Source organism: Dipodomys merriami, unplaced genomic scaffold (assembly GCF_024711535.1).
Source record: "Dipodomys merriami isolate MVZ:Mamm:240054 unplaced genomic scaffold, mDipMer1.0.p SCAF_40, whole genome shotgun sequence".
Lineage (NCBI taxonomy): Eukaryota > Metazoa > Chordata > Mammalia > Rodentia > Heteromyidae > Dipodomys > Dipodomys merriami.
The window spans coordinates 8228191-8243341 of NW_027205604.1; the positions used below are offsets into that span (position 1 = coordinate 8228191).

At 39.7% G+C, this 15151-nt stretch overlaps 1 protein-coding gene and 1 non-coding gene across 5 annotated transcripts in view; one reads left to right on the forward strand and one right to left on the reverse strand.

Moving 5' to 3' along the window:
- Prkci (protein kinase C iota) overlaps nucleotides 1–15151 on the reverse strand; it is a 179779-nt gene that overhangs the window by 39136 nt on the left and 125492 nt on the right. For 3 of the 4 annotated variants that reach the window (XM_069991915.1, XM_069991913.1, XM_069991914.1), the window contains 2 exons: nucleotides 6331–6452; nucleotides 926–1015 (listed from right to left, as the gene is read on the reverse strand). In XM_069991915.1, coding sequence (XP_069848016.1) covers nucleotides 926–1015; nucleotides 6331–6445 — 205 coding nt within the window. In that variant the 5' untranslated portion in view covers nucleotides 6446–6452. Of the gene's footprint in view, nucleotides 1–925; nucleotides 1016–6330; nucleotides 6453–6599; nucleotides 6930–15151 lie in introns of those variants that run through there. The other variant, XM_069991912.1, reaches the window with a different exon arrangement.
- LOC138806541 (U6 spliceosomal RNA) lies at nucleotides 13226–13332 on the forward strand. Its single transcript, XR_011365913.1, has one exon. It is a non-coding gene; the product is annotated as a U6 spliceosomal RNA (small nuclear RNA).

A 15151-nucleotide genomic window follows, 5' to 3' on the forward strand; every position in this document is an offset into this window, starting at 1 on the left:
ACTTATTAAAATAGACCTGGGATCTAGTATAAAACTTAAATTTGACTAATACCCATCAATCATTTTTCTTTCCTTATTTTTTTTTCCAGTGCTCAGGATCCAATCTAGTCTTGCACATGCTAAGCAACCACTCTACACTGAACAAGCAATCCTTCTTGTTGTTTTTTCAGACAAGGTTTTTGCTGTGTAGCCCAGAATGGCCTGGAACTCTTTGATCTTCCTGCTTCTACCCTCTGAGTGTTTGGATTACAGGAGTGCACTTTCACACCACGCGCTGATCAATCATTTCTCTAGGTATTTGTAGATACCTTTTAAAGCTGTACTTGGTGGGCTGGGAATGTGGCTTAGCTTGCCTAGCTTACATGAAAGCTCTGTGTTGGATTCCTCAGTACCACATAAACAGAAAAGGCTGGAAGTGGAACTGTGGCTCAAGTGATTAGAGTGCTATCCTTGAGCAAAAAGAAGCTTTAGGGACAGTGCTCAGACCCTGAGTTCAAGCCCCAGGACTGACCCCACCCCACCCTACTCCCACCCCCCGGCAATAAAAAAGCTCTACTTGGATCATAACAAATTTTCTTAAATGTACTGCAAAACAATAGGTCACATGTCAATATCCAAGACAATTTTAGCAACTCAAGAGGTTAAGACTTGGAAGACAGCAGTTTGATGCCAGCCCTGGCAGAAAAGTCCATGAGACTCCATCTAAGTAGTTAAATGTCAGTCCAAGACGGTACATAAATATAACATAGATGGTAAGATGTATTGATTTGCTTTCTCTAGCATTTGGAAAACTTCTGAAGGACAATCATTGGTCTGAGGCACATAGATTAAGAAGATGATACAGGGTTATATTTTTAACTGATCAACAATAAAAGTTTATTTAAAAATATAGCTCCAGAAGAGTATGAAACAATTACTCTTTTACCATGAATCAAGAGTTCAGAATCCTTGTTTAGTTCATAAAGTCGAAAGGCTTCCTCTAGCTCCAACTGAGATGATACTGTACATGGGTCTCCTAAAAAATACCAAAAAGAAAACTCACTTTTTAAAACCCCTAAATCAGTATCCAAGTTCTATAATATAATGTTTTGGGAAATAACTGACAAGGGTAGATCTTTAGGTATTTATTTAGAGAGTTCTAGTCTCTGAAGTTGGTGACATAACTTCCATTTCTATTTGTACAAACACTACATGAGGTTCACATACCAAATTTTACACATAGAAAACCATTTTGTTTTTAATAACATATATATAGCAAAAAAAAAAAAAAAAAGCGAACAAAAGCTATTCTACCCACACTTTGAACTCAGTGCTTGCCTGACTACTGAGCATGATCAAGAGCAACTTTGTGTTAGTTGTGACATGGAAAGAAGTGGTGAAAGTAGTCCTACTATGACATTAACTTGGTCATTTTGTCAATGTTTCTCCCTTCATTTTAGAGCTTGCTCAAGGACTCATAGCACAGAAACCACTAAAGCGCTGTGAACTCAAGAAGGGCCCGGGCTGAGCTGTTTTAGTAAACGTACACACAGAAAAAGGAAGGAGGTCGCATCTCTCTGAGCCAACCAACCAAAGAACTAAGTCATCCCTGACATTCAAGAAGTGCCACATCTACCTGGACAATGCATTCCTCAAGCAACAAGTCATTGAATGCAAGGTGGGGCTGAGCTGAGGCCTCCCCTGTCATTCTTTTGCTCATTCCTGTGGCTACACTAAACATGACTACAAACTAGATGCTACCAGCCAGCTGGAGCCTCGGACAGTCTCAGTATAGAACCCAGGTACTTGAGGAAAAAAATGCAGTCACTACCTTTACAGCTATCTTTAAAAACAAAGTGCTTTTTGTTTTCTGCTCTTGGCTGCTGAATCCCTGCTGCATTTTATCTTTTTTTTTTTTTTGAGACAGTCTTGCACAAGCTGGCCTCAAATCTATGATCCTCTTTCAGCTTCCCAAATGCTGAAGTTACAGGTGCCATAGCTCTTAGCTCTTCAACTTTTTTTTTTTCTTTCTTTTTTTTTGGATCCGGTCGTGGGGCCTGAACTCTGGGCCTGGGCACTGTCTTTCAGCTCTTCAGCTCAAGGCTAGCGCTCTACCACTTGAGCCACAGCGCCACTTTCAGCTTTTTTTTTTAAACTGCTTATGTGGTGCTGAGGAATCGAACCCAGGGCCTCATGCATGCAAGGCAAGCGCTCTACCACTGAGCCACCTTCCCAGCCCTCTTCAACTTTCTTTTAAACTTATTTTAGAATTTCTGAGACATAATAAAAAGAAACCGGAGCTGGGAAGGAGGCTCAGTGGTAGAGTGCTTGCCTTGCATGCATGAGGCCCTGGGTTCGATTCCTCAGCACCACACAAGCAGTTAAAAAAAAAAAAAAAGCTGGAAGTGGTGCTGTGGCTCAAGTGGTAGAGCTCACCCTGATCTGAAGAGCTGAGGGACAGCGACCAGGCCCAGAGTTCAAGCCCCACAGCAGCAAATAAATAAATAATAAATAAATACATAGAAACCATCTATATAGCCTGCCACTAAATTTCATCATGGTATGATTTTTGAGCAAAATCTTAGATAATACTTCCTTAATAAAACCACAATACCACTATTAATCTATAAAAATATCTTTGTCTCATCCAAACATATTTACATGTAAAAGAAGTACAAACTGTATCTTCTACCATAACCAAATATTCATCAAAATGGGTAAAATCCTAAGAACTGAAAGTACAACCTTAGAAGAAAACATAGAGGCAAAGTTTTATGACACTGGATTTTGACAGCACAGTCAAAAGTAAACTGAGTAGTAGCTAAGATTTCAGGTGTGGGCCAAGGGAACTCCATCCTGACTAAGCACTTACTGCTCACTGTGGCCCTAACTTCTGTAGTCTGAGTACGAAGCAAAACTCGAGTTGAACTTCTTTTAGCTTTTCTACAATCTTAATATTCATTTTTATCATAACTCTTAGCAACCTCAGCATATGGCTATTATGCCAAGAATGTCTACCTTTTTGCTTAAAGAAGTACTTTATAGCCTCTCTTTGGCATATATGAATTGCTAGCATCACTACTCTTAAGCTTGAGTAGTTGTTTTACTGTTCTTTCTATTATATCCCAGAATTATTTTCAAAGGTTAATATAAATTTCAGCATATGTATATGATGTATACTGAAGCTTTTGATTCTACAGCAGTATATTTAAGAATAAGCCAAGGGATCCAAGCACCAGTGACTCACTCCAAATAATCACCAAGAGGTATGAGAATAAGTTAATAACAAGTATTTCATTTGTTTAAATCTAGTTTGCTTCTCTTGAGTAGATTACCTCTGCTTTTAAGCATTGCCTTTTTGGATCTTGTTTAATGCCTGGTAAAGGCAAAAAGGCAAATGCATAACTCCAAAGTAGAACATTCCATGCAAGACAACATGAAAAAAAACAACAACAACAACCAGGAAAGCGGTCTTCAAAACCCACTCTACTGTTTCAGTCTAAATTCACATCTTAAAACAATTCACTCCATCTCCAAAATAACCAGAAAAGCAGGCTGGAGGTATGGTTCAAGTGGCAGAGAGCCAATCTACTAAGCATGAAGTTCTAAGTACAAAATCCACTATCACAAAAATACACACCATTATCATAAAAATACACATGGGAAAAATAAATTCATCATTAATGAATTTATACATATATACACACTGAAATACCATTCAGTCTTTTTTTTTTTTTTTTTGTCAGTCATGGGGCTTGAACTCTGGGCTTGGGCGCTGTCCCTCAGCTCTTCAGCTCAAGGCGAGCGCTCTACCACTTGAGCTACAGCGCCACTTCCCAGTCTTTAAGAATTTGCAATGAAATGTATAAACATAGAAAACACTACGCTAAGTGACAGAAGCCAGGCACAGAGAGACAAGTATGCCATGATTTCAATTGTATATGAAATCTAGACAAATCAAGCTCTTAAAAAGGAAAGTGTGCCAGGCGCTGGTGGCTCAGGCCTGTAATACTAGCTACTAAGGAGGCTGAAATCTGAGGATTGTGGTTCAAAGCCAGCCTGAACAGAAAAGTCTGTGAGACTCTTATCTACAATAAACCACTCAGAAAACCGGAAGTGGTGCTGTGGCTCAAGTGGTAGAGCAACAGCCTCGAGTGTGAAGAGGCTTATGGACAGTGCCCAGGCCCTGAGTTCAAGCTCCATATCCGACAAAAAAAAAAAAAGTACAAAAGGGAAGAATCAGTGCTAGTATTCTATTGCAATGTATGGTGGCTACAGTTAATGTCTATTTCAAATCAGTGAAGACTTGGCTTTAACTTAATGATAAAAGTATCTGAGCTAATGATATATTAATTAGCCTGACTTAATCATCATTCCATTATACATGTATCAAAATATGTGCCCATGATCATACATGTTACCAGTCATGTGGTGAACTGAATTTTCTATGGAAAAAAATCTATGGTGAATTGAATTTTCTAAGAAAAAAAAGTCCCATTTTCTGTTGAGATGATATAAGCTTACAATTTTTCTTTGTTCAACATAGAATCCTATTATTAAATGCTTAGCTTCTTAAATAATATTTCTCATATATCTAAGCAATCAAATTATAGTCCTGTCTATAATCCTAGAGAATTTTTTTCTCCAGACCAGCATGCCCCAATGCCTACATGATAAAAACACATGTGATAAAGTTACAGTTGGGGCTGGAAAGGTAGCTCAGTGGTGGCAAAGTGCTTGTCTTGCATGCATGAGGCCCTGGGTTCGATTCCTCAGCACCACATAAGCAGAAAAAGCTGGAAGTGGCACTGTGGCTCAAGTGGTAGAACACTAGCCTAGAGCTGAGGGACAGCGCCCAGGCCCAGAGTTCGAAGCACACAACTTGGGGGAGGGGGGCAGAGAATTCAGAAAATTAGAATTTTTTTTTTTTCTTTCGGTGGGTCAGGGCCTGGGTGCTATCTCTGAGCTCTTCTGCTCAAGGCTAGCATTCTACCACTTTTGAGTCACAGCACCACTTCCAGTTTTCTGTGGATTAATTGGAGATAAGAGTTTCACAGATTGTTCTGCCCAGGCTGGCTTTGAACATTGATCCTTAGATCTCAGCCTCCTGACTAACTAGGATTATAGGTGTGAACCACCAACACAGAAAAATAGCCCTAAATATTGAGCTAAATATTATAATGACATTCCTCAAAATTAAATTGTATCTGTATTACAATTAATTTAAATTATACAAAAGTGATGTACTTAAGTTAACTTCTAATTATACTTCAATGGCTTTCCACAATGTAAAATAAACAGTAGTCCTACACTAGTCTACCTTCCCACAGCACTAGTGTATCCTGTCCAAATGGAGCCCTTGATTCAGGAGACAGAGATGGGGGCTGAGCCCTGGAGTTCTCATCTCTGAAAGGTTCCACAGGTTACACTTAGCAGCAAAGGTCTAGCCCAAGCTCATCCTCACCACTGTTCACACATCAGCATCAGTGAATTACTTCTACATGCTGCACTCTTCTGCATCTGTGTCTTTTATATCTTGCTCTTCAGCTGTTAAGTTTTTCTCTTCACCCCTACCTTAAAAACCTTTATTCTTGGTTGAAACTTAGTTCAAACACTGCAGATTATTTCAGGCATACTGAAATAGATGCTGCTTCTTTTTTTTTTTTTTTGTCGGTCGTGGGGCTTGAACTCTGAGACTTGAGCTACAGCGCCACTTCCGGTTTTCTGGTGGTTTATTGGAGATAGGAGTCTCACGGTCTCTCCTGCCCGGGCTGGCTTTGAACCGCGATCCTCAGATCTCAGCCTCCTGAGTAGCTAGGATTACAGGCGTGAGCCACCAGCGCCCGGCTGATGCTGCTTCTTTTGTATGCCTACATCCCTCTTGCTACCAGACTGAGTTTTAAGAACAGGAAATGCTCTTCTGAACACACAGATACTCCATAACTATTTCTGAATACGAGTCACCCAGTCATCAAGTTTCTGACATCACTCTGAAATAATGGTTATCACAATCACTCTGATCCCATAACATTTTCTCTAAGGTAATGTTCAGTTAAAAATAGATAATTTGTTAAAATATAAGACATATATATATTCAAAATTAAAGTAAAATGTTACATTATTTATTGAACTATCTTACTGCTGAAAAAGTCATTAATTTTACTTCATTTAGGGTACAAAGGGCAATACAAATACTGTATTATTTGCATTTAAGCACTTAAAAGTAAAATAAGAATGGCATTGATTTCTAGTGTATTTTTCCCTCTTGAGTTGAGTAGGACTCTCATTCAATTTTGAAAGAGAATGACAGAACTCGATCTCAAGTCAAAACACACGACCCTCTATACTCACCTTCCTCATCTATCCATTTCATGGTGAAAAGCTGTTCATTGTCAAAAGAACACATGTCTCGAACCTCATTGCAAAGGCCCTCAAAGGAGATGGAAGGCTCAAAATGTGTTATCATGATATCCCTGGAAAACAAAGGAGTTTTAGGTGTTTAAGTGATGAAAACTACAATGCTCTGATAACTCTATAGACTCAGCTACCAATACATATTTCCTTCAGTAACAGCATCTCTGGAGTGTAAAACTCAGTAAGTAGACTAAAGAAAAAATAACCTGGAAGCATGGACCAACTGGTACAGCACTTGCTTTGCAATTGTAAGGCCTTGAGTCCAATCCCCAATACCACCACCACATGCACACACACAAAAAAAGACAAAAAAAAAGAAAAGTTGCAGCTGCACTGTAAGAGCTACAGAAGCTAAAAAGCAGAGAAGCAAGTAGGCAGAGAAGTCAAATGGCCTTTTATCACTCTTTCTGAGCATGTTTTTCTGCCCTTGCCTCTTAGAAGCCTCTTCCGTGGCTTTCATAACAACATATTTTCTTGATTCCACCCACTACTTAGAACACTTAAGTCTCCTTTTGTCTCCAATCACATGACACTCCTTCTAACCCCTCACATTATACTCCATCTTTTCCTGAGATCATATTCAGTGTTTTAACAATCATCTGTACATAGAAATCTCCTAAATCTGTAATTTCAATCTGTGTGGTATTTAAGACTCTTGATAATATAAGTCCAACTTCCTTCAATTTGATCTCACCATCCAAACACTGTACTACAGGTAACTAACTGGTTTACACACAACCCACACATGCAGATCCTAATGAATTACTCAGATCTAACTCAAACTTTCCCTCAGGTGAAGGCTTTGTTTACACAGAATGGGAGAAAATACTCAGTAACTGGACTTCAACACCACCTTCCACTTACTTTCCAAATACATGCCAACCACAAAACAGTCTATAATTCTCAACTCATCATATACTGAGAACACACCCTCAACTAAATCATGAACAACTAGAAGACAAATAGTCTTGGACTTTTCCATACGCTCGTATTACACTGAACTGAATGTAAAAGAAACACTTTCAATCAGAACCTTATCTGTCAACAAATATACTTTTTTTTTGGTGTGTATATGGGGCTTGAACTCAGGGCCTGGGTACTGTCCTTGAGTGTTTTTGCTTGAGGCTAGCATTCTACCACTTGAGCCACAACTCCACTTCTAGCTTTTTGGTGGTTAACTGGATCTAAGAGTCTCAGACTTACCTGCACAGACTGGCTTTGAATCCCGATACTTAGTTCTCAGCCTCCTGAGAAACTAGGAGCCACAGGCTCCCAACAGCAGATATATTTCTGACAAGGAAATGTTACTGTGTTCTCTTTCCCTATATACATTATGAATACTATGTTCCAGAAGCTTGAGGAAGCTTTACCTTAACTTTGACAATAACTGTCAATCTTGATGCAGTAAATCTTACAGTTTTAAAAGGGAAAGCATAGAGGCATACTTGTAGTCTCACAAAAGGAAATGAATATGACTTCACATCTGAATCTCATAGCATCTTGTGAATGCTGTGATCCACTATTACCCCTATTCTGAGTCATCTCCAGAACCCCCATTTTATTGTCCCTGCTAATTGAGTGTGGCCTGTGGACAGTCTCCCCAAAATCAGCCACCTTCAAAGGTTTGATCTGCCTGCAGTCACACCTCCCTTCCTGAAACAATCATAGTGACTGACTGGCTATGGAGCACAAGGGTCCTAGACACAACTCAGGAAACTCTAAAGTGTTAACTCATCCTTTGAATTTCCAAGAGAATCAACTGAGATTTCTGTTTGGACTTCTGCTGAGTCTGTGTTATAGCTTGAGTATGTCCTCCAAAATTCATGGTGACACTTTCATCCCACTGAGGAGGTATTAGGAAACAGGGTACTTGGGGAAGTGATTGAATCACAAAGGCTTGAGCTTCATGAATGGACTCAAGCCTTTTTAACAGCCAGAGACAACTAGTATGGGCCTTTATCCTTCCATCTTTCCACCAATTGAAGACCCAGGCTTCATCCTCTTCGGATGATGCAGCAGCATGGTGCTACCCTGGAAAGAACAGAGAGACCCCTTCCAGACACCAATCTGCCAGCAGCTTGATCTTGAACTTCTAGCTTCTGAACTATGAGAAATCATTTCTGCTGTTTGTAAATTACTATGCTATTCTGTTACAGCAGCAGAGCCTCACTCAGCTGCCTTCCTTCCCTCTCTTCTCTTCCACTGCCATCAATGCCAAGAACATTCCTCACAAAAACCTGCCATCTTGCTAATCTCCTGAGCTACGGATTTCCATAGCAAAGATCTTGTAATACACCTGGTATTAGTTGAGTCACATTGTTATGACAAAACACCATAAAAGGAGTAGCTCACAAACCGAAATTTATTTCTTCTGTCCTAGACACTGACAAGTCCAAGATGAAGGCATGTCTGATTTAGTGTCTGGTCAGAGCCTAACTTGTGGTTCTCAGTGTGACACCATCTAGTTATGTCCAGATGGTAGAGGTGGTAGCTGACTCTCCAAAGTCTCTTTATAAGGGCACTAATCCTATTCTTGAGGGCTGAATTACCTCTCAAAGGCCTCTCCTTCCAATAATATCATCTTATCGATTAAGTTTCAACATAAATTTTGGAAAGGACACAAATATTCAGATCATAGCAGACAATAATACCTCACAGGATGTCCTAAGGATTCAGTGTATTAAATTAATATTTATAACATTAATACTTAATTTAAACTATAATTAGAATAACGACTAGTGTATAACACACTGTATGGTTTATTAATTTTTAATTGCATATTTATATACTTTTAATAGAAGTAAAACTTCATTAGAGAAACAAAAACTCTTATTTTCTAAAAGGAAAATACACCCGGCGCTGATGGCACAGACCTAGCTACTCAGGAGGCTGTAGTTTGAAGCCAGGCCAGGAAAGTCCATAAGATTTTATTTTCCTTTTTTTTTTTTTGCCAGTCCTGGGTCTTGAACTTAGGGTCTGCGCACTGTCCCTGAGCTTCTTTTGCTCAAGGCTAGCACTCTACCACTTGAGCCACAGTGCCACTTCTGGCTTTTTCTGTTTATGCAGTACTGAGGAATCGAACCCTGGGCTTCATGCATGCTAGGCATGCACTCTACCACTAAGCCACATTCCCAAACCCCAGGAGATTCTAATCTTCAATTAATCACCAAAAAGGTAAATGCAAAGCTGTGGCTCTATCAGTAGCCTTCAGCTGAAAAAGCTTGGGACAGCTCCCAGGCTCTAAGTTCTAGCCCAGGTATAACCAAAAAAACAAAATTAACACACAGGGTTGAGAGCAATGATTTGAGGATATAACCTCAGCTGCTCAGGAGGCAGAGCTCAGGAGAATTTTTTTTATAACTAAAAAACTTTAAATTTTAATTAAAAAGAAAACTTGCTTGCCACAAAACAATCTTCTATTCAAAGCACCCTCCAGGTTGTTTATAGCCCATCTGAGTTGGGAAAATATATTTTAGAATTAAACCAGAAGAAAAACAAAGGCTACTAAAGAATTTCTCTGAAGAAAAAAAAGTAAAAGTGAAGTTATCCTTTTCAAACAAGGTGAAAACAGTAGCCCAGTATCAAAGAGGAGGGTAACAATGCTCAACAAGAAATGTATTCATGGGGCTGGGAAAGTGGCTCAGTGGTAGAGTGCTTGCCTTGGATGCATGAGGCCCTGGGTTCGATTCCTCAGCACCACATAAGAAAAAAGCCAGAAATGGCGCTGTGGCTCAAGTGGTAGAGCGCTAGCATTGAGCTGAAGAGCTGAGGGTCAACACCCAGGCCCAGAGTTCAGGCCCCATGACCGATCCCCCCCCCAAAAAAAGAAATGTATTCATTACCTTATTCATGTAACTATAATCCCTCTGTACAGCATCTTTACAATAAAATAATTTTTTTAAAAACTTCCTTGCACATGAAGTTAAAACCAACACATGTGTAAGTATAAGTGTAAACAACAAGAATCTTCAGAAACTTTACTTCTCCAGAGATACAAAATTTTTGTCAAAATATAGTTGCTGTTGTTTTTTGAGACAGGTTCTCACAATGTAGCGGAGGTAGGCCTGACTCTTGATACTCCTGCCTCGCCTTCCTAGTGCTGGGATTACAGACATGTGTTGCCACTCCTGGCTTAAATATCTTTAAAGTATTTTTTAAATGTTTCAAAAGCCCTAAGTACATACATCTTCAAGAGACTCGGTGAAGGAGTCAGGCTTTATCAACTACCATTCCTTAAATTCCAAGAACTAAAACATTTAAGGAGTTTTGTATAAACACTTCTTTAAGTAATTGGGAAAGCACCACCTTCATAACACTCCACAATCATCAAATTCTTATTATAGTAACAAAAAGTGAGTTACAAAATTTAGAATACATATAAAGATGTAAAACAAAGTATGCACAGATGGTTTTTTCCTGGTTTAGCTTCAGCACTAACAAAAATTAATTTCCACTCAACAGATTAATCTGTTTTATAAAGATCCCCATATGGCAAATTTGGATATAGTTTTACTTAAGGTGAAAAATAAAAATTAATGACCTTTAATCTTGCTATTAGGCTTCAGAAAACAAACTGCTTTAAGCATTCAATGTTCCTAGGTCCTAAAATATAAAATCTAAGCCCAGCACCCGTGGCTCATGCCTATAATCCTAGCTACTCAGGAAGCTCACATCTGAGGATCCTGGTTTGAAGTCAGCGCAGGCAGGAAATTTTGTGATACTCTTATCTCTAACAAACTACAAGAAGAAAGAAAGAAAGAAAAAGAAAGAAAGAAAGAAAGAAAGAAAGAAAGAAAGAAAGAAAGAAAGAAAGAAAGAAAGAAAGAAAGAAAGAAAAAGAAAGAAAGAAAGAGATAGAGAGAGGGAGGGAGGGAGGGAGGGAGGGAAGAAGGAAGGAAAGAAGGAAGAGGAAAGGGAGGGGGAAAGGGAGGGAGAGAGGAGGAGGAAGAGGAGGAGGAGGAGGAGGAGGAGAAGGAGAAGAAGGAGAAGGAGAAGAAGGAGAAGGAGAAGGAGAAGGAGAAGGAGAAGGAGAAGGAGAAGGAGAAGGAGAAGGAGAAGGAGAAGGAGAAGGAGAAGGAGAAGGAGAAGAAGAAGAAGAAGAAGAAGAAGAAGAAGAAGAAGAAGAAGAAGAAGAAGAAGAAGCAGAAGCAGAAGCAGAAGCAGAAGCAGCAGCAGAAGAAGAAGCAGAAGCAGAAGCAGAAGCAGAAGCAGAAGCAGCAGCAGCAAGGGAGGGAGGGAGGAAGGAAGGATAGAAGTGGCACTGTAGCTCAAGTGGTAGAGCCCTCACCTTGAGCAAAAGCAGCTCAGGAAACAGCACCCAGGCTGAGTTCAAGCCACAGGACTGGGGGGAAAAAAGTATATATATTTTTTTTCTAAAGTTTTAAGATTAATTGGTTTTAAAAATAAACCCAAGCTGGGCTCACGCCTGTAATCATAGCTATTCGGGAGGCTGACATCTGAAGACAGCAGTTTGAAGCCAGTCTGGGCATGAAAGACTGTGTGATTCTTTTTTTTTTTTTTTTTTTTTTGGGGGGGGGGTCCGGTCATGGGGCCTGAACTCTGGGCCTGGGCGCTGTCCCTCAGCTCTTCAGCTCAATGCTAGCGCTCTACCACTGGAGCCACAGCGCCACTTCTGGCTTTTTTCTTTTTGCTTATGGGGTGCTGAGGAATCGAATCCAGGGCCTCAGGCATGCAAGGCAAGCGCTCTACCACTGAGCCACCTTCCCAGCCCCAAGACTGTGTGATTCTTATTTCCAATTAATTACCAAATAGCCAAATGCAGAGCTGTGGCCCAGTGATAGAATGCTAGTCTTGAGCAAAAAAAAAACTCAAGGGACAGAGTACAAACCTGAGTTCAAGCCCCAGGACTGGCACAAAGTAAATAAAAATAATAAAATACACCCAAGACATATTCACATTTAGTTCCTCTGTAGCCTCAACATAGGCTTTTCTCTTACACTAAGCATGGACTATCTAGAGAGGAATTTACTTGTAATTATTGACAACACTAATTGGTTTAGGCAGGGTTACCCATGGATGGTAATACCACTGGATAAAACATTGCAGAGGAACAAAATGGCCATAAAATCTCAAGTAGCCATCTCCATCATTATAAAAAGTTAGAAAGTAATGTCTATTTTTAATAATCTAGAAGGTAAAACACAGACTAAAAGATAACGATCATGAGACACGAACTTGATAATAAAGAAAAATGTAGTATTTTGTAAAGCCCATCAACCCAATAAAAAGGAAAAGAGGTTTCTTAGAAGGTTATGACCCAGCTTTGTAATGTTGTACTGTTGGTTACTAAGTTTCAATATTATCATCTATAACAGGAAACTGATAGCTCCCTTTGAGCATAATTGCAAGGACTAAAAAAAAGTGTACAGCACCACATTCTTTTTTTTTTTTTTGGGGGGGGGGGGGTCCGGTCGTGGGGCCTGAACTCTGGGCCTGGGCGCTGTCCCTCAGCTCTTCAGCTCAAGGCTAGCACTCTACCACTTGAGCCACAGCGCCACTTCCGGCTTTTTTCTTTTTGCTTATGTGGTGCTGAGGAATCGAACCCAGGGCCTCGAGCATGCAAGCGCTCTACCACTGAGCCATCTTCCCAGCCCCCAGCACCACATTCTTGAAATGTACTTGCTGTAAAAGTTTGCTCTTAACAGAGAGAAAAGAGTATCTTAAAAGAAACTGTAAAACTTTTCTTACTACTGGTTATATTTTATTAAGATAAAAAGGTCGCTGCTTGGTGCTGTTCAAAAAGAAATGTACTCTTTACCTGACTTATGTAACTATAACTTCTCTGTACATCACCTTTACAATAAAAAAATAAGTGTTCGCTTCGGCAGCACATATACTAAAATTGGAACGATACAGAGAAGATTAGCATGGCCCCTGCGCAAGGATGACAGGCAAATTCGTGAAGTGTTCCATATTTTTGCTTTGAATGTCCCTCCCCCACAGTATAACCCCTGCTTTCACTATATTTGATGTCAGTATAACTTGTGGAGGAGATGGGGAAAAACCAGTTGTTTAAGGATACAGGTGGACCTGTTGCAACAATGAGAAGTACAAGTTGTCATGTCCAAAACGAGCTTTACAATGTCGGTGCAGAGGGGGGGGAGGGGGAGGAAGAAGGGGGGGTAAGGAGAAGGATTGGGATTGGGGGGGGAGGGGGGAGGCTGGGAAGGGATGTGAAGGGTAAACAAAGGAGGAGGCTGCAATGCTTGGTAAGAAATGTACGCATTATCCTGCCCATGTAATTGTAACTCCTCTGTACAGTATGTTCACAAATAAAATTAAATTAAATTTAAAAAAAAACAATAAAAAAATAAATTAAAACAAAGAAAAAAGGTTTTCAACTCTGAAAAACTTTAACCAAATGATTAAGGTAAGAAAAATAAGACACAGAAAAGAGGAAATAAAACTGTTGCTAAGCAATGTCACCATCTGTAGATTCTAAGATGGTTAACTAAGAAACAGTTAATAAAGTAGCCAGCTTAATTTAAACATACAAAAACAGGTGATATGAAGCTGGGCATGGTGGTAAATCCTGTAATCTCAGCTGCTTGGGTGCTGAGCTAGAGAACATTACAGTTTAAAGCAACACAGAAAAATCTCCAACTCAAATACTAAATTAGAAGCCTATGAAAATAAACAATTTCATTTATAAAAGCAGCAAGCCTACAAAAACATACTAACAAAATAGAAGAATGTAACAAAATATTCAACCCCTGAGGAACAGGAATTACAAAAATCTTATTGTTGAAAAGCAGGAGAGAAATAGATAGACCTATGTTATATACCTGAACAAATACACATTCTCCACTCACTTCAAAGGCTAAGCTCAGTATCATAAAACTATCAGTTTCCAAGTAATCCAAAAATGCATACAATTCAAAAATCAAAAGGTCAGTAGGATTTTGGAGGACTTGGAAATAAGGAGAGAACTACAAAAACCTGAAATTTATATGGGTAGAAAAATGCACAAAAAGTCAAAAATTAGTAGCAATAAAAAAAAGTCAAAATTTGCCGGGCAAGGGTGGCTCACACCTGTGATCCTAGCTACTCAGAGGGCTGAGATCTGAGGATGCTGGTTCAAAGCCAGCCCAGGTAGGAAAGTCCAATTAACCACCAGAAAACCAGAAGTAGTAATGTAGCTCAAGTAGTAGAATGCCCACTTCAGCTGAAGAGCCCAGGGACAGCACCCAGGCCAAGAGTTCAAGCCCCATGACCAACCCCCCTAAAAAAATTACAGGTACTAATATACTAGAATACTATAAATAAAAGCCCAAAATGCCAGATGTATTGAGAATAACTTTAAAATCTGAATAATAGAAAATGGAATATTTTTAGATGAGAAACACAGCTACCTACAAGCCATGAAAAGGAGAAAAAAAAAGATTTGATTACATAAAAATGAAAAACTCCAGCCGGGCGCTGGTGGCTCACGCCTGTAATCCTAGCTACTCAGGAGGCTGAGATCTGAGAATCGCGGTTCAAAGCCAGCCCGGGCAGGAAAGACCGTGAGACTCCTATCTCCAATAAACCACTAGAAAACCGGAAGTGGTGCTGTAGCTCAAGTGGTAGAGTGCTCGCCTTGAGCTGAAGAGCTGAGGGACAGCGCCCAAGCCCAGAGTTCAAGCCCCATGACTGACCAAAAAAAAAAAAAAAGAAAGAAAAACTCCAAACAACAGATTGAAAAATGATAACAACTTCAAGAGACAAAATGTCAATGTCTCATCAAAACAGTAAGAAA